We start from the raw sequence: 25,561 nt of genomic DNA, 5'->3' as shown, positions 1-25,561 counted from the left end.
GATCAATTCATAAATATTAATAAAAATAAAAGGAAACCTTAACTTTGAACATAAATGGTACCAAAGAGCAGCAAAATTAAACAATTTTTATAGTTAAATAATCAGAAAACGTTTACATTTTCATAATCGAAAAGTTCTCAAGAGCAGAATACCAAAAGCTAGAAGTGGTAACACATTTTTATTTGCGTATTTCTTTGGAACCATAGTTGTCTGGAAATGTGGCTATGACTTTTCTGTTTTGCTTAGCTCTGTGTCACAGAACCCAAGTTACAGAAATTCTAATCATAATTTTCTAATTTTCTTGAGTGGCTTTATAAAATATTTTTCCCTAAATGACTTATTATAATATCTATATGGTGTTCTCTTATTTATTTTATGAACAATAATATTTGTTTTTACTTTAATCTATTCAAAATATAATTTATGCTCCTAGCTATTCATTGGAACATCTCCAAAATGCTCTCAAGGATAATTTCTGTAAAAAATGGAGGGAAGGGTTTATAAATGTTTAAATTGATTACTTTGATAGATTACATCAGGATTTACTGCATTGGGATTGAGTTCAGAAGAGGCAACACCAGGGGATCATTTCTTCAGAAAACCAGATAAAAATAAGCAGATTGTTAGGTCAAAGAAGGGGAGATGCAGGAACAACTGAAAGATCTGTGTGGCCCCATCTTTCCTGTCATGGGCTTGGAACCTGCATTGTGTAGTATCAGTTACTGTGACAACCAACAATAGGAAAAGAGTTAGAGGCTTAATGAGAAAGAGTAAATAGGAGGAGGAAGACTGGACATCTATGCTGACTCACAAAGGCTTGCCAGAAGGGAGCCAGGCAGAGAAGGTGGGATGAGAAAAGTTTGAAGGAGAGGAAATGCTGAGGGATGACAAACAGAAAAGGGAGAAATGGAGTCAAGATGGCTAGCATGATTCATGACCAGGAAGGGCAGCTAAACCACTGTCTGATCATACTTTTACTGAAATTCCATGTTTGCATATTAGTGGAATGGCTCATTGCCTAGACATCAGAATTGCCTAAAACATACGTAAATCAGTAGCTTTGCACACTTCTGCTTTAGGAAAATATCACTCCCATATGTGGAAAGAGGGGTTTGGAAAGGGAGGAGTTGCAGAGAGCAAGAGGCTGGTCTCCTGTTCTTCCTGCTGTGAAACTAAATTGCATGCTTCTGTCATGTAGTGGGATACAGAATGAATCATACCATGGGGTCACAAGGCTATTCAGGGATCCTTTGCGTTAGTGCTGAGTACTTGGTTCAAATCCCCATGCTATAAGCTCCTGTAGGCACAAGTTATTTAACTCTTCTTCATATGTAAAAGAAGGGTATATAATAATATTGACTGCCTGTTTTGGTGAGGAGACAATGTGTTGATGTAAGTAAAATAGCAAAGAGTAACCACTCCCCAACTGTTAGAAAATACTAGAAGCAGTAGAGGGGCATTTTTACCTTTGTATTAGAAACAGAAGCTATGGGGAAAATCTCAGGGTTAGAGCTCCTCCCCATTGCCGCCTCCAGGTAGTGGCTCTCGTAGCCCTCTCTCAGAACCTCTTCCAGGTGGCACCCCCCTGCTTTCCTTGCCACTGGGGCCCTCTGCCCTGAACCACTCTTCCGCACATTCGCCATGGCTTTGATATCAGCAGACTCCCCACTGTTCTCCACATCCCAAAACCACTTCAGCTTCCACACAGATGACCCAACACTCTGGCTCGATGCTTTACCCACTGCAGGTTGTGGCCCATTTATAGTCATGAAATCAACTGAATGTGTCATGACCAGCAAGACAAAACAAAACAGAATGGAACAGAGGGAAATGTAGCAGCATGTCATATTAGGTAAGGATATTTTTTAAATGAAACATTGTTTCAGTCATACATATGTAGACCTATATGCTGTTGGTTGTGATGTAAAATGTATTTCTTACTGTGGCTTGCTGACACAAGAGTCCCAAACTCTACTCCAACTCTAGCTTTGCTCTGGACACTGGGTTTCTTGACTCCTCTGCTGAGAGGTCTCCACTTCGGTGACCACTCCTACAACCACATCTTGGATCTGGTCACTACTAAAAATGGGTCCATCTCCAAAACTTGGAATTTGCACTCTTTAATCACTAACTCTCCTATTCTGCAACTTTTCCTCATCTCCTAACTTCCATTAACTTTTCTTTAATTGTTGTTTTTTAAATATATATATTTCCTCTTTTTAAACCCTGTTTCTTGAATCCAAACTTTCTGCTCCTCAATTTTCCTATTGGGACTGACTTAGCTCAGCTTTAACTATTCAGATGGTATTTTTTTTTTTTTTTGCTGCCCTCCAGAATTACCCTCTTGAAGGTGACGGGAAACCCCCTTCAAGTCCCAAACTGAACATGGCACTTCTAAATTTAAACATGTTGTCTGGTTCCCCTTTGTGCAAACCCACAAGACCCCTCTCAGCAGTACCCAATTAACTCAACCAGACTGTTTCCAGAAGCAAGGTACTTCCAATCAAACTCTTCCTCTTCTCTCTCATGCTTCCAAATATAGACATGTCACTGCTTCTTATTTTGCCTGGGACACTATTCTGGTGTTGTACTCCGTCCACAGCCCCTGATGAAGCAACACCCATCCCTGTGTGCACCTCCTGCCTCTACCATGGCCGAGTAGCCAGGGGAAGGCCTTAGACTAGAGGGCAAAGCACAGGAACTGGCCAGCATGCTGTGAAGAGTGTAACCAGATCCCTCTCCTAGGAAATTAAGGGACTCTTCCCAGGAAGCTAAGGGAGCTACAGAGGAAAGTCCTGCTAGTCAAAGCCAAAGAAACCAGTCAACAGAAAGGACAACCAAACAGGAACCACCATAGAGCCCCAGAGAGAGAGAGAGAGAGACAGAAAAACAAAGTAACTGCTTCATGTCGGTGGCCAGTACCTGTTTCCCAGGAGGCCTGACTGCCCAGAAGAACCTGTCCGGGGTCCCCCCTTGAGATCCTGGGACCATTACAACCAAATCCACGTTTGCCTGAGTGACCTTCAGTGGGCCTCTTTCCTTGAATCCAAAAGAGCTCAGAAGGGAACTTTCAGCTCACTGAAGTTTTACTGTTGCCTGACAAGCGATCCTGTGCCTTTGCACATAAAATATGTGTTCCCAGGAATGCTCAGTCTCCTTTTACCTATATGGCAACTGCCTACTTATCCTTTAGGAAAACAAATGTCCTTTGATGAGCCTCCAGCTCCCTAGACCAGCGCCTCCTCTGCATGCCTTCAGCACTTTGCTCATCCCTGGTTATCATAAGACCTCTCTTGCTGTTTTGTAATTGTTTGTGTTTCTATGTCTATCCCTGGACTCTCAGCCTCTTGGGGCCAGTGTCATATCCTACTCATGTTTTTACCTCCCCAGTCTGGAGGTGGGTAGCAGATTCTGTTGGTTCCCTCCTCACACCCCCTCACCTGGAGCTCACTCACCTGCAGACAGTCCCGGTGTACTCCCACGGACTTTCTGTGGCTCTCTGCCTAAGTGTTTCAGGGATACCAGGAGCAGAAGGGAGTGAATACCCCAGGTGTGACCCTCAGTCAATGAAAGGTGGGAGTTGGTAGATAAATACTTCAGCTTCCTGCCCCTTGGTGGGTTCACTGAGTTCTATACGGTTCCTCAGAGGGTCCTTTGCAAAACCGAGCCCCAGTGGCCTGTGGTGGCTTCTTCCCTGACTGATCTCATGTCCTCACTCCCTTACCGTGCTTTCTAGAATCACCTCCTAAAAAAAACTACTTGCACCCTAATAAAAACATGACTCAGGAATTGCTTTTAGATGAGCCCAACTAAAACAGGGAGATAAAGCACACAGTGCCTGACAGATAATGAACAACTGAGACCATCGGCTCCTACCCCTCTTTCCATTGGCATAGCATATCAAGAGACATCCTGTACACCCCACCCTGTTTCACTCTCTTCTCCCCAGATAGGACCCAATGGCAAGCACACTCATTAGCACCCTCACCTCCTTGGTCGCTGGTCATTTAGAAGAATCTATCCTGAGAGTTCCCAGACACTGACAGACTTGGATTCTCTCCACTCCTGCTCTGGAAGGTTGAGCACTGCAGAAGCAAACTCTCCTATGATATTAGCTGGGGAACATTTCATATTTATCATTTTTCAACCCTCAACAAACTTTAAAACCCTTTTACTTGCACCGGATCATTTCCTTTAGCAATGATTATTCGCTGCTATGAATGACTATGCCCACCTTTCACCAGGATGCTCCACCCCCTTCTTCTTTCTTCCCCTTGCCCTCTTTGTATCTGGAGTACCTGAGTGAATGAAGTTAGCATGTCTTAGCACTTGCTAGAAGAAGGGCTCAGATTCTGATAAGGGAAAACAAACCACAATCAGGCTCCTTGGAATATCCAACTAGATCAGAGATCCCCAGCCTTTATGGCACAAAGGACTAGTTTCATGGAAGACAATTTTTCCACGGACTGGAGGGGTGGTGGGGTGGGGGATGGTTTTGGGATGATTCAAGCACATTACATTTATTATGCTCTTTATTTCTATTATTATTACATTGTAATATGTAATGAAATAATTATACAGCTCACCGTAATGTTGAATCAGTGGGAGACCTGAGCTTCTTTTCCTGCAACTAGATGGTCCCATCTGGGGTGATGGGAGACAGTGACAGATCATCAGGCATTAGACTCTCATAAGGAGTGCATAACCTAGATCCCTCACATGCACAGTTCATAATAGAGTTCATGATCCTGTGAGAATCTAATGCCACCACTGATCTGACAGGAAGCAGAGCTCAGGCAGTAATGTGAGGGATAGGGAGCAGTTGTAAATACAGATGAAGCCTCTTTCGTTTGCTGCCTCTAACCTTCTGTTGTGTGGCCCAGTTCCTAACAGGCCATAAACTGGTAGGTGGCCCGGAGGTTAGGGATGCTTAGATTAGGGGTAGGAGATGAGCTTCAGACCCACCAAGTACAGTGCTGGGCACAGGTTAGTAAATAATTGTTACAAGGAGATCAACCTGTCAAAATGGTCTGGATTGGCCAGAGGAAGAGGGGACCATGGTGAGAGGGCAGCAACTGAGCTATTAACAGGTTAAGTAACTTGTCCCTGGGTCACACAGATGGTAAATGGTATAGTCAGGATTTGAACTCAGACAGTCTAGCTCTGAAGCCTGAGAATGTAACTACTATATCATACTGTATCTACTGACTTTTGAATACAGAATTGTATTAGTCCGTTTATATGATGCTGATAAAGACATATCCAAGACAGGGAAGAAAAAGAGGTTTAATTGGACTTACAGTTCCACATGGCTGGGGAAGCCTCAGAATTATGGTGGGAGGCAAAAGGCACTTCTTACACGGCCACAGCGAGAGAAATATGAGGAAGAAGAAAATGCGGAAACTCTTGATAAACCCATCAGATCTCATGAGACTCCTTCACTATCATGAGAATAGCATGGGAAAGATCGGCTCCCATAATTCAATTACCTCCCCTGGGTCCCTCCCACACTTGGGAATTCTGGGAGATACAATTCAAGTTGAGATTTGGGTGGGAGCACAGCCAAATCGTATCAAGAATTATTGATAAATCATTGGAAAATCAGCACAATACAATCCATCATCTGCCTCCCAAGCCTGTCATGCTTATAATACATATCAGATGTACAAATAATACATATCAAACAATTCAGATAAAAAAATACTGTATGCATAATCTGCTGTGCATTATTACATAGCCATTATTAGTGGATAGGAAACTAAAATGAGTATGCATTTTTCTCTCAGTTGTTCTGTGGATGTCAATCATGGCTAAAGTAAGTCCATGTGATACAGTGAACACAGTGGTAAACTGAGGCACCCCACAACATGGCTAACGACATGGCAGCCATACCTCAACTTGCACATCTTAAGAACAGAGGGCTGGAGTAGACAATGTCTCAGGTCCTTTTCAATGTTAAGATTTTGTTTTTCCATTTTGTATTGACAGGAAAAACTTGACTTCAAACCTGTCCAGTCTACACTTGAAATTCTACTGATGCAGGTGACTGGGGTCAGGGAGGGAGGCTGTATGAGGACTGGTACATAACCTCTGTTCTCCTTGGAAAATCAGCAGCAGCATTTTCATATCTGAAGAATCTCTGTGCCAACTATGTCAACTCTTTCAGATTTGCAAACTGCACTTGGAAGGTACAAGATCTGGCAGATGGCTCTAATTTCAGAGTGCCCTTGACTGCTAAAAAGAAGGCACTGATGAGGATTTGTCTCAGGCCAGGATTTGGGGCTGCTACATATAGAAGGGATTAGCCCTTTGCTGGGAGGATCACCAGCACATACTCTGTGTGTGGCCCAGTCCAACTTCTGTCCTGTGAGCTATGCGCTGTTATACCACCTAGTGCCCAGGCAAACCCCACATTTTAAAATGCAAAAGAATAACCACTGCATGGTAAACCCAGTGGGAAGGAACAAGACACACCACAGGATCAGATGTGCATCCACAGGAGCAATTTTAACTGAATTGACCAAGAAGGTAAAAGCATCTCTGACTTTGGTCACCTTAGAATAAGAATGGTCTTGTTCTACCTGCCCCTGATTAAGCCTCCAGGGAGCTTAGGAAACACACTCTAGAAAAGACTGCCTAGAAAATGTAGACATATTCTACTGAGGAGGAAAAAATGTGAATGCAGATATTGATCACATCTTGTGTTACCCCTTCTCTCCAAACTTATCTCTAAAGGCAGAGAGGATGGAGGCTGTCTGGAGGCTCCTCCTGGCATATTTAACTCCCTCCTGTCCCCCTCCTACTTGCATATATGGACTTCCGCCCTTGGCCACAGGCTTCTCTGCCTGAGGTGCCCATTCTCGAATGCAGGCCATGCAGGCCAGAAATCTCTCCTCCCATCTCTTTACACATCCCTTTGAGTATCATGTGTAGTAGGTGCTCAATAAGTGTTTGCTGAATTGATCCGTGTGCACACGAGTGTGTTTGGGGAATAACTTAATTCTCAGGGTTCCCCTGTATATATCAAACCCCATTTTCCACTGAGAGAGACTAAGGCACGAAAGCTCCGCATCACCCAGCTCATGGAGCCACTGAGGTTCCTCTCCCACACCTGGTCTGACGTTTTCAGGCGGGGCATGGTGGCTTATGTCTGTAATCCCAGAACTTTGGGAGGCCGAGGTGGGCGGATCACTTGAGCCTGGGAGTTCAACACCAGCCTGGGCAACATGGCGAAACCCTGTCTCCACCAAAAATACAAAAATTTAGCTAGGCGTGGCGGTGCACACCTGTGGTCCCAGCTACTCTGGAGGCTGAGGTGGGAGGATCGCTTGAGTTCAGGAGGTGGAGGCTGCAGTGAGCCAATATCCCGCCACTGCACTTCAGCCTTGGCGACAGAGTAAGACCCTGTCTCAAACAAAACAAAACAAAAACCCACAAAGTTTTCTTCCGAAAGGGGTGGACTAGGGAGGTCTGGCTTGGGGTCACTCTGCAGGTATCGGCTTGATTTGCAAGGGGAAGAACTGAGCCATCTTTTTGCCATCATTTGGGACGAGATGTGATCGTCCCAAATAAGCAGCTCTCGGTAAGTTTCCGTTTTGAAACTTCTCCGACTCTCCTATCCCGGGCTGACTCCGGGTGCCACAGCCTAGTGGAGTTGCCGGCGAGATCAAGCCCTGACCCCGGTCCCCCCATACCCGCAGAAGCCAGGAGGGTGCCGGGCCCAGACAAGAAGCTGCAGGACACCACCCCGACCCCCGTGCTCGGGACTGCCGACACACGAACCCCCACAAACGCGGCCGCCCTCGCCCGCCCGCTCGGCCCCTAGCTTCGCCGCTTCTTCTTCTCCCTCGACCACCCGGCCCTTCTCCCCAGCGTACTGAACCAGTCCCCGGCCCTGAGGAGACTCACCTTGCCACTCCAGGAGCCGCTCCGGGGAGAGCGCCTCCGCCACGCCCTCGGCGCGGCCCCGCGGTGCCCCCAGCAACAGCAGCAGCGGCAGCAGCGAAGGCGACGGCAGCATCGCTAACCACTGTGCTCGCCGGGCGCCCCAGGTCCCGGGAGCCCAGAGCCGCGCCCCAAACACCCGGCCCTGCGGCGCGGAGGCGGATCCGCAGCCTCCCCCGAGTCCCACCCCTCCAGGGGCCCCGCCGCCCCCTGGCACTGGAGACCCACTCCGCCACCCCTGTCGCCACAGTGAACTGACTCTCGGGGCTCTGAGCTGGGACGCGGGGAAGTCGCTGAGGTTTTCCCCGCCCTGCCCTCTGCGGCTTGGGGAAGGCGGAGGAGGAGGGGTGGGCCATCTGCCCATCCCAGAAATTCCTGCGTTTGGGGTGGGGACGGGAGGAGTGAGGCTGCCCGGGACACACTCTCCGCTCCTCGCGCTCGCAGCCCCGCTCTCCGCTTTCTAGGGGAGGCCGGAGAGGAGTTGGGGGTGAGCGATTTGAGAATCTCTAGGACACAGAGACTGACATCCGGGTTCGCGAACTACCCAGATTCTGGTTTGCAGCCGGCAGCTTAGAGTGAACCAAGCTGCTCCGCGACCCAGGCGCTTTGGGAGCGCCCTGGACTCCTCTGAAATGTGGAGACCTGGAGACCCCTGAGGGCCCGCGCCTTGGTCTCCACCTTCCTTGCCCTAGAGTAACCCAAAGATTCTTCTATAGTTCAGCTCCTTCGGTTTTGAAGTAACCTCCTGTTTGCATCTCCTTTGATCCCCCAAGCCCCGCAAAGTAGCCGGGGTCCTTATTATCCCATTTTACAGCTGAGAAACCCTACCCAGGAAGTCGAAGTGCTTTGCTTCTTAACCCAGCAAAAGTTACTCTAGTAAGTAGGACAGCCAGGGCTAGAATGTGATCCTTCTAACTGTCCTTCAAATAACCAGCAGAATGCTGGAAGATTTAATATTCTGAGAACAGGATATAAGACCTTTCCTCAGGGGGACCTTGAAACATAAAACGGGACCTTGAGTCATTAAAACATAAGTGGGTGGGGGAGGGCAGAGAGCAGAGCCTGGAAGGAGATGCCCATCAGGGAGCAGGATTGAAGGTCAGAGCCAAATGGGGAAGAAGGGGAAGTGGTTGCCTTGGCCACTGCCTTAACAAAAGGTGCTCAGTGCTGCAGGAACCTCAGAGAGCCTCAGAACTGTCTGTCCGAGGACAAAAGGGGAAAGCGTTTATCCATGGACGTTTATCCTTCTCTGTTGATGAGGGAGATCCTAGGGTTACTAAATCCTCTGCACTCTTCTACAGCAGTGGTGAGTTTCAGGCATGATCCCACGCTTTGCCTCTGAGAAGCCCTGGGGCTGGAAGCTGCAGGTGCACAGTATGGCAAGAGGTGAGGCACTGTCAGGTTGTTTTTCAGGGGTGTGGGGACCAAGGAGACAGCTAGAGGAAACAGACTGTAGAGGGGGCTGGAGTAAGAGGTGGGTTGAGAGGATGTGAGAGGTTGCAGTGTGTGTAAAGTCTATATATCATTACATACGGAATTCAGCATTCCTGCTTGAAAACATGCAGAAAAGAGATGCTTTAACTCTAGTAGATTAAACAGACTTCAGCCACACTACACAGCTATGAGAATATCCCCATAGTATTATAATAGAAGATCTGGCCCTGCCCGAGCAGGCTGGCATGTGTTGCAGCAGGCAAGTGCAATGCACGTGGCATAATTAGGTCATAAAATGGGACACTGATTCTTATCTCTGGTGAAGTCCAAGGTAGTGACAGTAAAGGTGAGAGAGACTAGAAGCAGTTGGAGTGGTCTTAGAGGCTTAAATGTGCTCAGATAAGGTAGTGGGTATTGGGAGGAAGAGGCTGTTGTAGGATGGGAAAAAATTGTGAAAAAAAAATATTATACAAAGGTTAGAGTGAGAACTGCTTGTATGGGAGAGAGTGAGGCATGTCTGGCTGAAATAAAGGGCAGCCACTGGGGCACCCTGACAAACGAGGACAGTTGCTGGGACATTGGGCTACCTCCTACTGGCTGTGGACCAGGGTGAGTTGTTCACATGCTATGGGCCTGTTTTAGTCTCTGTAATGAGGGGAGAAAAACCTCCTTTGACCCGTAGCAGATACTATTCTAAAGTAGCAGAGCTGGGACTGTACGTAGGATAAGAAGGGAGAAACAAACCTTATTTCGTCTTCAGAGCAATTAGTATAATGAAGAGAGGTGATGACAGTTTCCTGGCCTACCAACCCCATATTGCCTATTCAACCATTAGAACACTCAGAAAAGAGCTACTTTTTAAAAAAGAAATCTCTCCCTGAAACACTGCAGCTTTGAAATGGAAATCTGTGGTAAAGAGCTTTTCAGCCTTCAAGAAAAGGACCACCACCCATATTCTGGACTCATGTGTGTTTCAGGTTCATGAGGCAATGTAGGGTAATGATTAAAAGAGGCAGCTCTGCCACTTATCAGCACACCAATTAGTTTCCCCTAGCCTCAGTTTCCTTCTATGTAAAATGGAGATAATAATGTTTGCTTCATTGTGTGGTTGCATTAAATGAGCTAATGTATGCAGGGTGCTTTGCACAGAGTCTGACACACTATAAAGTTCACCTCTGGGAGCTGTGGGTGTATCGGGAGGGAGTGAGCAGCAGAGAGCAAGAGCAAAGCTCAGAAGCCATGCTGCAGAGTGGTGTGCTGTTGGTAATTATGGCTCCAGACTGGGGAGCACAAAGGAGCACAAGCAGCTGGGGAGCACAGAGGGCAGGGTTCGGTGCCTGCTGGCCTTTGTACAGCTTCCCATTGCTTCCCTTCTCCTTTGGAGTTGGAATTCATTATTTATATCTCTCACCTGAATGTGAATTTCAGAAACTTAGTCATCTCTCAGTCTCTGTTGAATGAACAAAGGAATGAATGAAGGAAGGAAGGAATGAGGTTGAAAGAAATACAATAAGCCCTCACTTAACATCATCTATAGGTTCTTAGAAACTGTGATTTTAAGCAAAACAACATATAACAAAACCAATTTTCTTTTTCTCATCAATGTAATAATGAAATCACATTGAAGGAAATAATGTTATTTGAGGACCTGCTGTATGTTGTTTCACTTAAAATTGCAGTTTCCAAGAACCTGTGACATTAAGTGAAGACATTAAGTGAAGACTTATTGTATAGTGTATGGGGTCATTTGAAACTTGAGAAAAATATTAAAGCTTAGAATTGTATTGACAGTGGAAAAAAATGGGATTTAAAATTCAATGTGTGGGTTGTGGTTTGGGTCAAAATTAACAAAATTTTTTGAGCACTGTATGAATTAGGGTATCAGCAAGAAAGGGTGAGATCCTGATTTGTTGAACATTTACCCAAGAGACTGTAGACCCTGAAAATTTGAGACAGGCCTCAGTTAATTTAGAAAGTTTATTTTGCCTAGGTTGAGGACACACACCTGTGACACAGCCTCAGGGGGTCCTGACAACATGTGCCCAAGGTGGTCAGAGCACAGTTTGGTTTTATACATTTTAGGGAGACATGAGACATCAGTCAACATGTGTATGATGAACATTCGTTTGGTCTGGAAAGGTGGAACGACTTGAAGTGAAGAGGGTGGCTTCCAGGTCTTAGGTAGATACAAGACAAATGGTTGTATTCTTTCAAGTTTCTGTTTAGCCTCTCCAAAGGAGGCAATCAGATATGTATTATCTCAGTGAGCAGAGAGGTGACTTTGAACAGAATGGGAGGCAGGTTTGCTCTAAGCATTTCCCATTTGAGTTTTTCCCTTTGGCTTAGTGATTTTGGGGGCCCAAGATATTTTTCTTTTACATTCCATGCCTTTTCTTTTAAAAATCTTTTAGAGGCCAGGCGTGGTGGCTCACACCTGTAATCCCAGCACTATGGGAGCTTAAGGTGGGCAGATCACCTGAAGTCAGCCTAGTTAACATGGTGAAACCTCGTCTCTACTAAAAATAAAAAAATTAGCTGAGTGTGGTGGTGCACACCTGTAATTCTAGCTACTCAGGAAGCCAAGGCAAATAATCACTTGAACCTGAGGCAGAGATTGCAGTAAGCTGAGATCATGCCACTGCACTCCAGCCTGCATGATAGAATAAGACTCTGTCTCAAAAAAAAAAAAAAAAAAAAAAACTTTTGGAGAAAATTAGTCTCTGGTCCCAGGTTTTGTCTTTTTATCTGATATTTCATAGCTAGGATGGTTTATTCCTAGACAGGTATGTCCCGAGTTATTAGGAAAGCTCATTTTTAGAAGGTTGCGAAGTCTCATGTCCTATGAAGAGAAAATAGGGGGAGGAAAGGAGAAAAATGGCAATAAACGAAAGAACCATTTTGGAAAATTGATGTAGGCCACATTACTCTGAAGTCCATACATCAGGAGGCAGGTATGAAAGTGGCTTATGTATATAAATAGGTTGCTGTTATTTTCTTCTGAAGTTTAAGTTGCCTAGCTTCAGTTTGCAGAGCTTTATGAAAACACATCTTAGTTTTCAATGACTCCAAATTAGGAAAAATGGGGGGAAAAAGGAAAAAAATTGAGAACATTATTTTGAAAACTTGTAGCCCAAAAGAATTAGAATTCAGATTCTAGGAAAGACTAGACTCTAACAACAGGTATACTATAGTTTTTGAAACACAATTTTTCTCTCTCCAGTTTCTCATTTTTAAAGACAAATCATGGCAAGACTGATTTGCTTTATTATACTTGTTCTAATTATTTGTATACAGTGCAACAAGAATAATTATTTTTACATAGGCTTTTAAATTGTCTTTTAAGGAATCTCAGATAAGATGTTTTTAAAGCTGAGCCCAGCCATGAATTAATACCTGTGAGTTGGGTGATCCTTTCCTCTTGAGGTTCCAAGATAAACTTGGGGCTCCTGGGCCTGTCAGAAAGTGACATTTTTTACTTACCACAGGTCAGGAACCCTGTACAAAGAAGATATGAGACCAGTTTCCCCAAGCACTTTTATTGGCTCCGTAAGTCAAGTTTGATTCCTTAAGAGAAAGCACACCATTAAAGCCTTGGTAAAATAACCAGTTTCTCCGATTGTGTCCTGTTGAAAAATGAAAACAGATTCTTATTGCACTTATGCAAATAACTGTATTGCCATAATTAAGAATACTCACAAATAGTTTTCAACTTCTGGAGAAATCAGGTAGAGAGAAACAAATCTGCTCCAAATTTTGTTCATAAATTGTTAAAGCTGTCAATAGCTCAAAAGAAAAGTTTTCTTGACTCTGAAAAAAAAACAACAAAGGATTAGCAACGTTTAAAGCAAAAGTCAAAAAGATTACTTTAGTCTTCTATCAGTTCAGTTTACGGTTAACTCCTGTTCTGCTTGGTATTCATGAACATTTCAGCTTTCCATGGGAGTCATGAATTCTACTGTCACAATCTCCAAAGTTATCAGAAACCTGCATTTTAAGAACACCTGTTAGAGTTTTATAGTGGATTATAAAACCACCTCCTGAAGAGGACCAAAACAAGACAACAATTGTCTATGGATCACAAAAATTTTAGGGCAGCCATAGTCAAAGACACAATTGACAAGGAAATTTGTTACCTCTGTGGCACACAATAATTTAACATAACAATTATAAGTATTACTGATAATGTACATTAAATCATATCAGAATTATAGGAGTTTTTCATGATTTTGAAACACATGCCAATAACATATTTATATAAATACAACCTTAAAAAAAACCAAACACCATTTCATATTTCACAATGTTTCCTGTATAATTTTTATATCAAATAATCCAAACAATATCATTTTTGGACTTTATGGAACTTAATAGCTTAAAGGATTAATTAGGTTAGAAAAAGACAGAATTTATAATTTGATTTTGGAAAATTTGTCAAATATCAAAGGTTTAAAACTCTTAATATTACAAAATAAGATCATTCATTTAAGCAAAATGATAACTCAAGGATTTCAAAAATGGCAAAAACCTTCATTCTTTGAGAAAGGAGACTTAACATTCCAAATAATAAGCTTTAATAAAAACAGCATGAAGCCAATTAAATTTGTTTTTTGAAATTTTATAAACAATATATAAAATTTTAATCTTGACCATAAGATACAACTTCCATAAACCTTTTATAACCTTTATTGAGAAGTCAGTTAATACTTCAATAAAACCTTGTTAATTTGACACAGGGGCCTATATGCTGATTTTGTATCAGTGTGCCTTTAACATTAATGATTAACTTATAGAGAAACTGAACTTATTTTATCTTTCAAAATCAGCTCTTACAATCTCATGTGCCTACCTTTTCCATCATAGTCCCTGGTCCTTGATTTGAAATAGCTTAAATTTCTTACCCTGTGTCTCAGGAATGCAGTTGATTTTGATTGGCATCTCCTACTGGGCCTGAAAATGGGACTTTAATTGCTGTCAGTGTTTAAAATGTAGTAGGAGTTTGTGTCCTTTTTAGACACGGGAGCCAAAGCCCTTTAACTCAGTATCACAAGTGCTTTTAAAGTGCATACAGAGAGATACACAGATGTAATAACTTTAATTAAAAAAAAATTTTGGTTTTTTTCCTAAGCAAACCAAAACGTAAACAATAATATGACAACTTGATCATATAAAAGTTTTCATTTGTTTTTTAAATAAATCCTCTTGTGATTTACACAGACCATTCATGACATGCTTAGACTTTCTGGTATCCTGAACACCCCTCTTTCTTAAACAACCAGTTATTTTACTCTAGGACTAAATTGACCATATGAGATTCCTTCTTATACAAAATTATTTCCCTTTAAGCTTTCTTATAAAAAAAGAAAACCTCTCTATTTTTATAACTTTATTTACATCTGCTTTATTTCCTGGTTCCTTTTGCTTTGTTTTATACATGATCTTTAAATAAGCTTTGAATCAGATAAAAATTGTTCACCTTTTTTTTAAAGGACACATTTTTTTGAAAGAATGTTTTCCTACAAATATATTTTTATTGGAAAATACCCAAATAATGAAATACCTACTATTTAATCTAATATAACTTTAGATTCTAAATTATGATGAGTTTTTCCACAAATATTTATCCTATTACCTTTAACTAATAATTTCTTTTCATCATTTATCTAGATTATTTATAAAAACTGTGATTGTCATTATTTAAAGTTATGGAACCACTATTGCAAAATTGTAACTCAGGCAGTGAAAAAGATTTGACCTAACTGACTCCATCTTGCTTCTAACCTCCAAGCTGTCCTGTTCATTCCTGGACATAGGTCAAACTAACTTTGGGAGGAACTTAGTTTATAGTTTAGCTTTGAAACAAAGACAGTAACAGTCCTTTCCCAAAATAAACCTACTGCCTGTGGAATAGACCACCTAAAGCCACAAGATTAGAAGATATGGTAATCTTACTAAATTCAAGATGTAGCTATTTTTGTTAAATCGATATCAATATCTTATTTATTAAAGATTACTCAAGCAAAGATCACTCCAATTTGGGCAGAGTTTATAGTTTTGTTATCCCTATGCTGATTTTTGACAACTTACAGTATTTGGCAGGGATAAATGTGAAATTGCTTGATTTATAAATGCAAACAAAAATGTATGCTGGTAATTCTTAAGACATTTCTAATATCACTTTACCAATAGTTTTAAAGCTAACTTATTTATTTAAGGTTTTACTTAAGTTATGTAAACTTGAGAAAGCATTTGACTAGTCTTTTGACCTTATAAAGTATTGGATTCAAATGAAAACAATTAATTAGAGCTCTTTTATATATTTTCAGTAGTGAAACATTGTGTACACAACACATAAATACATTGATGTATTAGGCATGCCAATAGAAATACATCTTATAGATTCATAAAAACCTTTTTTCCCCTATCTTAGACTTTCAGATTCTAGATAACCTGTTTCACAACCCTAGACAGTTGTCAGCTAAATAGCCTTAAATTTGCATATCAAAGGAAACAACTCAGGTGGAAATCAAATAGCAAAATTTACATCTTAAGGAACAGAGAGAAAAAGTCTAGGGGTCCTAGAGGGAGATTAAAGATAGATTCCAAATCAGAGAAAAAATTATAGAAATCTATCATAGGATTGTATAAGGAGACCAGTTTTATCTAGATAGGGACTACCTATCTTTTAACAGGATCTCTGAGCTCTGGGCAAAGCTCACACTGAATCCTGGGTCTCCAAAAAGGAAGGATTACTGTGAGGTTAGATCATGTGATGCTTTTATAGTGCACTTAAAAAAAAACTTTTTTAGAAAATAAAGACATTTCCAAGTGTCTAAACCATACTCTTCCTTAAAAACCCAAGAGTGACCTCTGATGCAACAAGTATTTTAGGCAAAAAACAAACAAACAGGTAACATAATACAAAAGTAAGCAGTTTAAGAGCTGAGACAAACTTGTCTGTTTACATCTTGTGTTTCCATAAGGAAAATCAGGTTTCTCTCCTAAAGGGAGTCTGGTGCCTTCCCTATTTTCTTCAAGGAGCCCCAGGCTATCATAAACTATTTTAGGTTGCCCATGCAGCAGAGTGTACAAGATAAAGGAGAGACAACAGAAGTAAATGAAGAAAACAGAATTCAGTCAAGTGAAAAGAAAAAACTTTTGCAAAAAAAAAAAAAAAGACAAAGTCCTAGAAAAAAACAAAAAGAAAAATATGAAGGCATTTTAAATACAAACACACACATATGCACACACACATTGGATGTTAGCTTTCAATTAAGCTGACTTTCAACCACTGGGTTCCTTTAAAAAAATCTTTTAAAATCTCATTATCATATTTCAGCTAGGACAATTTGCTGAGATTTCAGAAGTACAGCTATTGCTGTTTCAGTTTGGCCTGGCTAGCAAAAAGGTGGCCTTGTTATGTAAATAAAGCTCCTTAGTAGTCAAAATCAAAAATCTTTCCTTTTTTTTTTCCTCCTATTGCTGATTGTTTTTCTTTCCACATCATCATTTTTTTTTTTTTTTTAATTTGTGGGAATTTAGCCACTTCGGAAGACTTGTTCCCTGTAATTTGGAAATTTCTTTGGATTTGATCAAGTCAGACAGAGTTAATCAAACCCAATGGTACAAAGGCCCAAGGACAAAAACAAAACCAAACAACAAAAAAAAAACAAACAAAAAACAGTTAAGCAAAACAATTACACAACTTATGTGATAGTATACTGAGTGTTTTAATGGTAAGGAGAAATTAAAACCAGTTGGTTGTTGACTTTAGCTAAGACAAATTCCAGTTTAGCTACTTACCTAGGGGTGGTTCTCATGCTGAAAATGTCTCTCCACCATCCTAGAAACAAGAAAAACAAAAACAAAAAACCTCATCTTCCCTGTTGGAAATGAGCTTAAACTCCATGAAGGATTACCTGCTTTCCATTGTCAAGGAAATTTTGGGAGATCAGGGATTTTCTGGAGGTGGTGCTCCCAAACCTCCACAAATTGTCCTACTGGTTTGAGCCATAACGTTAGCTCATGCTGGCACTAAGCACCGATAGATTTGTCAAAGGTCAGGGGAACCGCCACTCAGACTCCCTTCATGGTTACCAAGATATGAACCCTGAAAATTTATGACAGGTCTTAGTTAATTTAGAGAGTTTATTTTGCCAAGATTGAGGATGCATGCCTATGACACAGACTCAGGAGGTGCTGGTGACACATGCCCAAGGTGCTCAGAGCACAGTTTGGTTTTATACATTTTAGGGAGACATGAGACATCACTCAACATATGTGTGTGTGATGAACATTTGTTTGGTCTGTGAGAAGTGAAGTGGGGGCAGGGGGGCTTCCAAGTCATAGGTAGATAAGAGACTAGTGGTTGCATTCTTTTGAGTTTCTGGTTAGTCTCTTCAAAGGAGGCAATCAGAAATGCATTTGTCTCAGTGAGCAGAGGGGTGACATTGAATAGAATGGGAGGCAGGCTTGCTCTAAGCAGTTCCCAATGTGACTTTTCCCTTTAGCTTAATGATTTTGGGGATCCAAGATATTTCCCTTTCACAGAATTATTTACAAAGGTATGGGCAGAGTGAAGGGAACCAAAACAGGATGGTGAAGCACCCAGCTTCTGGCAAGAATGAAGCTCTCTTTACCACAGATAAACCTGAAGGAACACGGGGCAGGGAGCAGTCACAGGGACCTAATGAAAGCTGAACCCTTGGGTCAGAGGGCATCTGTTAGGACAAGAGAACAGAAACTATTACCAACTGAAGCCTGGTGGGGAGGAAGCTAAGACAGTAAATACCCTGTCTGTCTTCTCCTGCTCTCTGACCTCTTCCCATTGGCACAACCCAGCTGAAATTCAGTGGGCAAGGAAGTCCACAGAAACCAGCTTCCCAGAGTACAGAGCAGAGTGGAGAATGTTAGAAAGAAAATTACTGTATGACCTCACTTATTTGCAGAATCTTTTTAAAAAAGTTAAATAAATAGGGTAGAATAGTGGTTACCAGGGGGAGGAAATAGAAGAAATAGAAGAAAATCAAGGATATAAATTTGCAATTATGTAGGATGAGTAATTCTGGAGATCTAATGTACAGCATGAGGTAATGATATTGTATTGTGTACTGAAAAGTTCGAAGAGAGTAGATTTTGGGTGCTCTTTGTACACACACATAAAGACAACTATGGAAGGTGATGGATATGTTAGTTTTTAAACTTTTAGTTGTTTTATTATGTGTATGTGCATATGCATATGTATATATATAAGCATGTTGTATACCTTAAATACATACAATAAAAATAAATTTTAAAATACAATAAACATAAAACTAGTGTATTTGATTTTTAGGGCTTCCATAACAAAGTACCACAAACTGGGTTGCTTCAAACATTGGGAATTCAGTCTCTCTGTCCTATAGACCAGGAGTCCAAAGTCAAGTAAATCAAAGGAATGAACTATTGATGCATGAAACAACATGACTATATCTCAAAGTAATTCTGCTAAGTGAAAGAAGCTAAGCAAATAAAAATGTATGCTTTATGATTGCATTTTCAGAAAATTCTGGAAAATGTAAACTGATATGTAGTGACAGAAAAGCAGATCAGTGGTTGCCTGGGAATGGGAATGAAGGGCTGGCATGAACAGAGACTTAGCTGAGCCTAGAAGGAACAGACAAATACTCCAGACAGGTCGAATAGAGGTGAGAGTGCACATAAGGTGCTTGAGAAACTCTTGTAGCAGACAGGTTGAGGATTGTATTGGGAGGTTACAGGAGCCTTGAGACTAAATAGAAAAGTTGGTGCTAGGTCCAAGATCGTGTTAAGAACTTCATGCTAAAGCCAAGAAGAAGGTTTCATTGAGACCAGATTTATGTTTTACATTTTAGAAAGGATGTTTTTGATGTAGCCAGGAGACTGGATAGGGATGAGCAATTCATAAGGCTTGGGAGGCCCGTGCAGGAGCCTGGATAGAGAGAGGGCAGTTGTCTGGACTAGGAAGGAGACAGTGGAAGGAAAGAAATCTGAACATATATTTTGAGATATTTAAGAGGAAGGATCATCAAGACATAGTTTTGACTGAGTGTGTTGGGGAGTAAGAGGGGAAGTTGTCAAGAAGGATGTCCCATTTTATGGCCAACCGAATTGCTTCATACACTGAGAAACAGGTTTGGGGAAGGTGGAGGTTTTCAATTTGGAATATACTGAAAGGCTGACGGGACAGCCAAGTGGAGATATCCAGAGGGCAGTTGCATATTATGGGTATGAAAGCCAGAAACAGTCTGGGAGCATAGATTTGAGGGTTATCTGTGGCCAATAATTAAAGCCATGGGAGCATGTGCAATAGCCTAGGGAGTATAGGTTGAGAAGGAAGAGGAGAGGCCTGAAAGAATCGTGGGGAACAACACATATAAGGACAGCTAGGGAAGCACACTGAGTTGGAGTTAGAGAGGCTGGAGAGGGAAGGCAGAGAGTGTGGTGTTCTGGAAGCTGGGGAGAGAGTATTTTGAGGAGATAACAAAAAGAGCTTCATACACTCTGGCAAGGTCAAAGGATTTAAGGATAGACACGTGCCAGATTTTGGGACAGGGAGGTAAATTATGACCTTGGGAAGAGTGCTCTTAAGGGTTGGAGGCAGGAGACACATTAGCGGTTTGAGAATGACTAGGAGCAGAGACAAGCATAGACAAGTCTTTCAAGCAGTTTGTAGTTGCAGGGAGAAGGAGAAATGGCTGCATAGTCTGTGGGCATATGATTGGGGAAGAGGGAGAATGTCCAGGGGGCAGTGGCGTATAGGGGTATCAAAGTCAGACACAGGCTAGGAACATAGAATGTTGTTATTGTTGACATTATTACTTTGTTAGATGAGAGATTTAACATGTCTGAATCCTGATGGAACAACTGTACTAGGGAGGGAAAAGTCAGAGATGCTTACTCTGAGGAAATTCATAGAGTAAGGTCCTTGAGAAGACCAAAGTTTCCAGAACAAAAACTAAGAGGATTCACTTTAGAAAGGAAGGTGGAACCTCTCATATAGTTGAAAAGCAGGAAATAATAGTGTAGACCGAGATAAGCCTGTAAGCTGTCGGTAGGGTTGAGAGTTCTCTCATCTGCTGGCTTCTAGTTTCCCTGGGAAGTGACAGAGAAGTTCATTGGCTGAGAATGAGGGGAGAGCTGGAGTTGGAGAGAGTGGGTGAGGCTGGCTTCAATATAAAACAGCAGAGAGAACTGCTGGGGAGACTGGAAATCACCAGGGGTGCAAATGTGGTCCAGGACCAACGAATTTATGGTGACTCATGAGTTTTCTTAATAATGTTCAGCAGCGCAGGTATCGGCAGGGAGCAGGTGGACACTGGGCTTCTTCCAGACTAATGTCACCTAATCAGGATGTCACATGCAAGAGTTGAGGATACTGGCAAGGAAAAGGTGGTTGTTCTTGGTGGGAATCTCACTGGACTCAGCTCCATGTGAGACAGATGGACAGGTGGTAGCAGGCAGAGAGGGCTCTGGGGCCAGACTGCCAGGTTCAGAGCCTGGTTTTGTCACTCACTAGTTGCATGACTTGGGCAAGTTGCTTGACCTTCATTGCCTCATCTACAAAATTGGAATAATAATAATAGTGCCAGCTGGGTGTGGTGGCTCACGCCTATAATCCTAGCAATTTAGGAGACTGGAGCAGGTGGATCATCTGAGGTTAGGAGTTTGATACCAGCCTGGCCAACATGGCAAAACCCCATCTCTACTAAAAATAGTAATTAGCTGGGCATGGTGGTGGGTGCCTGTAATCCCAGCTACTCAGGAGGCTGAGGCAGGAGAATCACTTGAACCCAAGAGGTGGAGGTTGCAGTGAGCCAAGATCACACTATTGCACTCCAGCCTGGGCAACAAGAGTGAAACTCAGTCTCAAAATAATAATAATAATGATAATAATAATAATAATACCTATCTCATTAGCTCATTGTAGAGAATAAATTAGTTAATACTTGAGAGGTACTTAGAACAGAGACACATAGTAAATACTCAACAAAGGTGGCTTTTATTATTAGTTGTTTTTACTTAAAACAAATAAAAATATCCTGCAGGCAAATAAAGAATGAGTATTGATTTGTCTTCTTGCCAGGTGGAGAGAAAAGCCATATGACATTGTCCTCATTTTTTCCCAATAGCAGCCATTTATTGAGAGGTTGTTATGCGCCAGGCTTTATGCGTATTATGCTCACAGTGCAGTGGTTAAAAGGTCATAATACTTAGTTTGGAATCTTCTCTGTGACCTATGCTAAGTCATGGCACTTTGCCCAGCCTCAGTTTCTTTTGTGTAAATTAGGTTAATAGAATATCCACTGCATAACATAGTGCATGGACGGCACTCATAATCTGGCAAATAATGAGTGCTCACAAAATGTTGCTACGATTGTTAAATAATACTGACAACAGCAACACCTTGAAGTTTGTATTTTTAAAGCCATTAGATACTGATAAGGACACTGCAAGAGGTTAAGTGACACATTGTTAAATTCCTCTCCTGAGCTATCCATTAACTACATGTAATAAGTTGTTTCATTAAGAGGCAACTGTACTACAGATAAAAGAGAATATTGGTTTCTATAAGACAGAAGTTTTCCAACCTATTTAATATGTATATTTAACAGCTACCTCCCAGCTACTTATTAAACCCTTCTGGATGTGTTCAAAATATTGTTTTATGTTGCGACTTAGTAGAACCATGATATTTTAACTAATAACACCCACTGTGGCTTAAGTACTAAGAGGTGAAAAGAAGTGAAAATTTACTGGGCTAAGGGCCAATTTCAGTAGTGAATTAATGAACTAGCTGTTCACCTTAGTCTAAGCAGCAATTTATATCGATTTAATTCAATTAATGGCTTTCCCAGTGTGTGGTTCTTAGCCAGAAAGTTTTACTTTCCAGTTGAGTTTCTGTCTTGATTGGACCTGCACAGGATCTCTTTTTACCCCTGTCAGTGAGCCGAGCCTAATTTCTGCATGCTCATGCCTTCCCTTCTGCTTCCTGTGTATAACCTTGGTAAGGCTATGCAGAGGAAGCAGGCAAAGGGGCACACATTGTTAAAAGAAAGAGGCGAACCCTCTGGGGAGAATGTGCACCTGCAGCATATGTTTCTGAAACCTACTCAGGCCCAGTAGTGCTCAGCCCTCACTGTGGCCAGAGTCACCTGGGAGCTTTTAAAATCAGCCATTACTCAGGCTCTCAGCCCTTCAGAGATTCTGATTCAGTTGGTCTGGGGTAGGACTAGGCAACAGTACTTTTCTGAAAAGCTCCCAAAGTGATTGATTCTAATGTGCAGCTAGAGTGGAGAAGGTCTGGGTCTGTGTTCAGAACCCATGCTGGGTTCTGAATAGAAAAGGGCAGGAGATAATGCCAGGGACATGGAAAGAAAAAGAAATCAACAATAAACTGCTCAGTTGGGGCAGAGAAGGCTGCTGTTAGAATACAATTTCCAATTGGCTGTGTTGTAATTACAAAGAGAATGGGGAGCAAGGCACAGGAAGCCACAGCAGACGTCTGGCTGTTGTGGGAGTATGTTGCTGTCTGGCTGTCGTGGGTGTATGTAGCTGCCTGACTCTAGGAACCTCAGTTTGGGAACCAAAGCTACGGAAGTGTCTTCCCAGGCATTGCATCTCTAGTTAGCCTCCTTTGGGCTCTATAACCTCCTAGAACTCAAGGGGAAAGTCTGGAGGGTTAAATATTTAACATCTATTAATCATTTTCTAGGAATTTAAATATTCTATATCAGTTAAGATTCAGGAAAGTGTATAAAAGCTTTTATAGTCACCAATGCTCCTTATAAATAAAAACAGCAAAATCTAAGGTCTGGCATCTTTTGGGTTCATCCAAAATATCCACCAATAAATGGAAGCAGAGTCTGTGGATGTGTTCACATCTGGAAGGAAGAGGTAAGGGGAGGAAAAGGAGACAGAGAGTAGGTTGGAATAGGTGGAAAATATCTCCTTCTTCCATTATTTCTTAGCTATGTTACCTGGGTAAAATTACATAATCTTGCTGTTTCTTCCTCTATATGTAGGACAATAAAAACCTGTCTTGCAGGGTTATTGTAAGTTGAGAAATAAAGTGAGCCAGATAAATACCTGGTGTAAGCTGGTCCCCCAGAAGTACAGCCACAGCCACTCTGAGGGAAGGAGGCTGGTCCAAAAGGATCAGGGACAGCGAGCCTGCATGGTCATACTTATCTTGCTTGCTGGGAGGGCTGGAGACTTTGTCAAGCTTTATTTCTAGGCACTTCAAAATGTAAAGCTCAGGGTAGTGGAGATAATGGGGATGTGGCATGAGATGATCACAGGGCCGTGAAAAGACACTTGCAGACAAAGGTCTTCACCTACCTTTCCTAGTAAAACGGGTTAAATATTAAAGTTCAGTGTGGCTGTTTGAGAGGAAGATTTACAAAGCTAAGTGAATTGAGCACTAAGAAATTGGCAAGCCTGTTTTATATTGCTTAGCTCTCTTAAGAATTATCTGAGTCATGCTATATAGCTTTTCTTTATCTTAACATTTTTTTCTGGGTTAAAACAGGAATTACAGTGTTGCCATGTGTGGATTTTATAAAAGAGGAAGATGTGGATGGACAGGTGACCAGGAATTCATGACTATAACTTAATTTTTTTCTTGCATTGTGTTTATCAATTAATATATAGTTTTGTTCCTGCATAATGGCTTTATTTACATTTGATACTAGAAAAAAGCAATTTATTAACATAGGGCCAGAAACCTCAGCTTTTGAAACTAGAATCGATAGATTAAATACAAATTTTAATATATTCTTAGCAAATCCAGTGAATTATAAAATGATATAAGCCCCTTGTTATAGCTTTAATGGGGTATAAGTGACAAATAATAGACAACACATTTAAAGTATATAGTCTGAGAGTTTTTGACATACTTTTGCTCTCATGAAAGCATTACCATAATCAAGGTAGTGGCCATACCTACCATTCCTGCAGGCTTTCTGTGTTCTTGGGTAAGTCCTCTGTTGCACCCCTTCCCACCCCAGCTCCCAGTCAATTATTGAGCTGCTTTCTGTCACTATATATTTGTTTGCAATTTCCAGAATTTTATATAAGTGAAATCGTACAGTGCACACTCTTTTTTTTTTTTTTTGGTCTGACTTCTTTTATTCAGCATATTTTGAGATACATCCATGTTACACTCAGCAATAGTTCATTCTTTTTTATTGCTGAGTTGTAGTTTATGGTATGAATGTACCACAATTTGTTTACCCATCATCTGTTGATGGATATTTGGGTTGTTTCCAGTTTAAGCCTATTATACATACAGCTGCTGTGAACATTCATGTATAAATTCTTGCATGGACATACCATTTTACTTTTCTGTGTAAATACCTAGGAGTGGAATAAGTGGATCATATAGAAGTTATACTTTAACTTTTTAAGAAACTGCCAAGTTGTTTTCCAAAGATGTACCAGTTTACATTCTCATCAGTATTTTGTGAGTTCCGGTTCCTCCACATCCTTGCTGTTATGGGTTGAACTGTGTCCCCTCAAAAGATGCTGAAGTACTAACCCTGTAAATGTGACCTTATTTATAAATAGGGTCTTTGCAGATGATCAAGTTAAGATGAGGTCATTAGGGTGAGCCATAATCCAATATGCCTGGTGTCCTTATAAAATGGGGAAATTTGGACATAGGGACAGACATACACCTGAAGAGAACACCATGTGAATATGAAGGCAGAGATTGAGGTGATGCATCTCTAAGCCTAGGAGAGCCAAAGATTCCCAGCAAACCACCAGAACCTAGGAGGCAGGCATGGAACAGATTCTCCCTCATGGCTCTCAGAAGGAACCTACCCTGTCAATGTCTTGATCTTAAATGTGTGGCATCCAGTACTGTGACACAATACATTTGTGTTGTTCAAGCTACCTAGTTGGTGGAAATTTGTTAGGGGTGCTCTAAGATATGAATATACTTACCAACATTTGGAATGGTTGATCTTTTATATTTTAACCATTCCAACAGGAGGATAGTGGCCCTTCATTGTAGTTTAAATTTCCATTTATGTAGTAACTAATGATTTTGAAAATCATTCCATGTGCTTATTTGATATCTGCATGTCAAATAATGGTGGAATATTGTTTAAATTCTTTTTCTCTGTTTTTTTCTCCATTGGTTTGTTTTCTTCTTTATTGAGTT

General features: G+C 41.5%; 1 protein-coding gene across 9 annotated transcripts in view; it reads right to left on the bottom strand.

The window, feature by feature from the left end:
- The window catches only part of PLA2R1 (phospholipase A2 receptor 1), a 141,617-nt gene extending 133,597 nt beyond the window's left edge, over positions 1–8,020 (bottom strand). For 6 of the 9 annotated variants that reach the window (XR_010344594.1, XM_012454839.3, XM_012454837.3 and 3 more), the window contains exon 1: positions 7,909–8,020. Coding sequence is in view for 8 of the 9 variants with exons in the window: in XM_012454839.3 (XP_012310262.1) it covers positions 7,909–8,020 (112 nt within the window). In the remaining variant the exon portion in view is untranslated. Of the gene's footprint in view, positions 1–3,988; positions 4,395–7,908 lie in introns of those variants that run through there. The other 3 variants (XM_021665903.2, XM_012454841.3, XM_064382692.1) reach the window with 3 other exon arrangements.
- Positions 8,021–25,561: the final 17,541 nt, after the last annotated feature.

This window comes from Aotus nancymaae, unplaced genomic scaffold (genome assembly GCF_030222135.1).
Source record: "Aotus nancymaae isolate 86718 unplaced genomic scaffold, 86718_ANA_hifiasm-v0.15.2.pri h1tg000029l, whole genome shotgun sequence".
Classification (NCBI taxonomy): Eukaryota; Metazoa; Chordata; class Mammalia; order Primates; family Aotidae; genus Aotus; species Aotus nancymaae.
The sequence above is the reverse complement of the archived record's forward strand: the minus strand, read 5'-3'. Positions and strand labels throughout refer to the sequence as shown.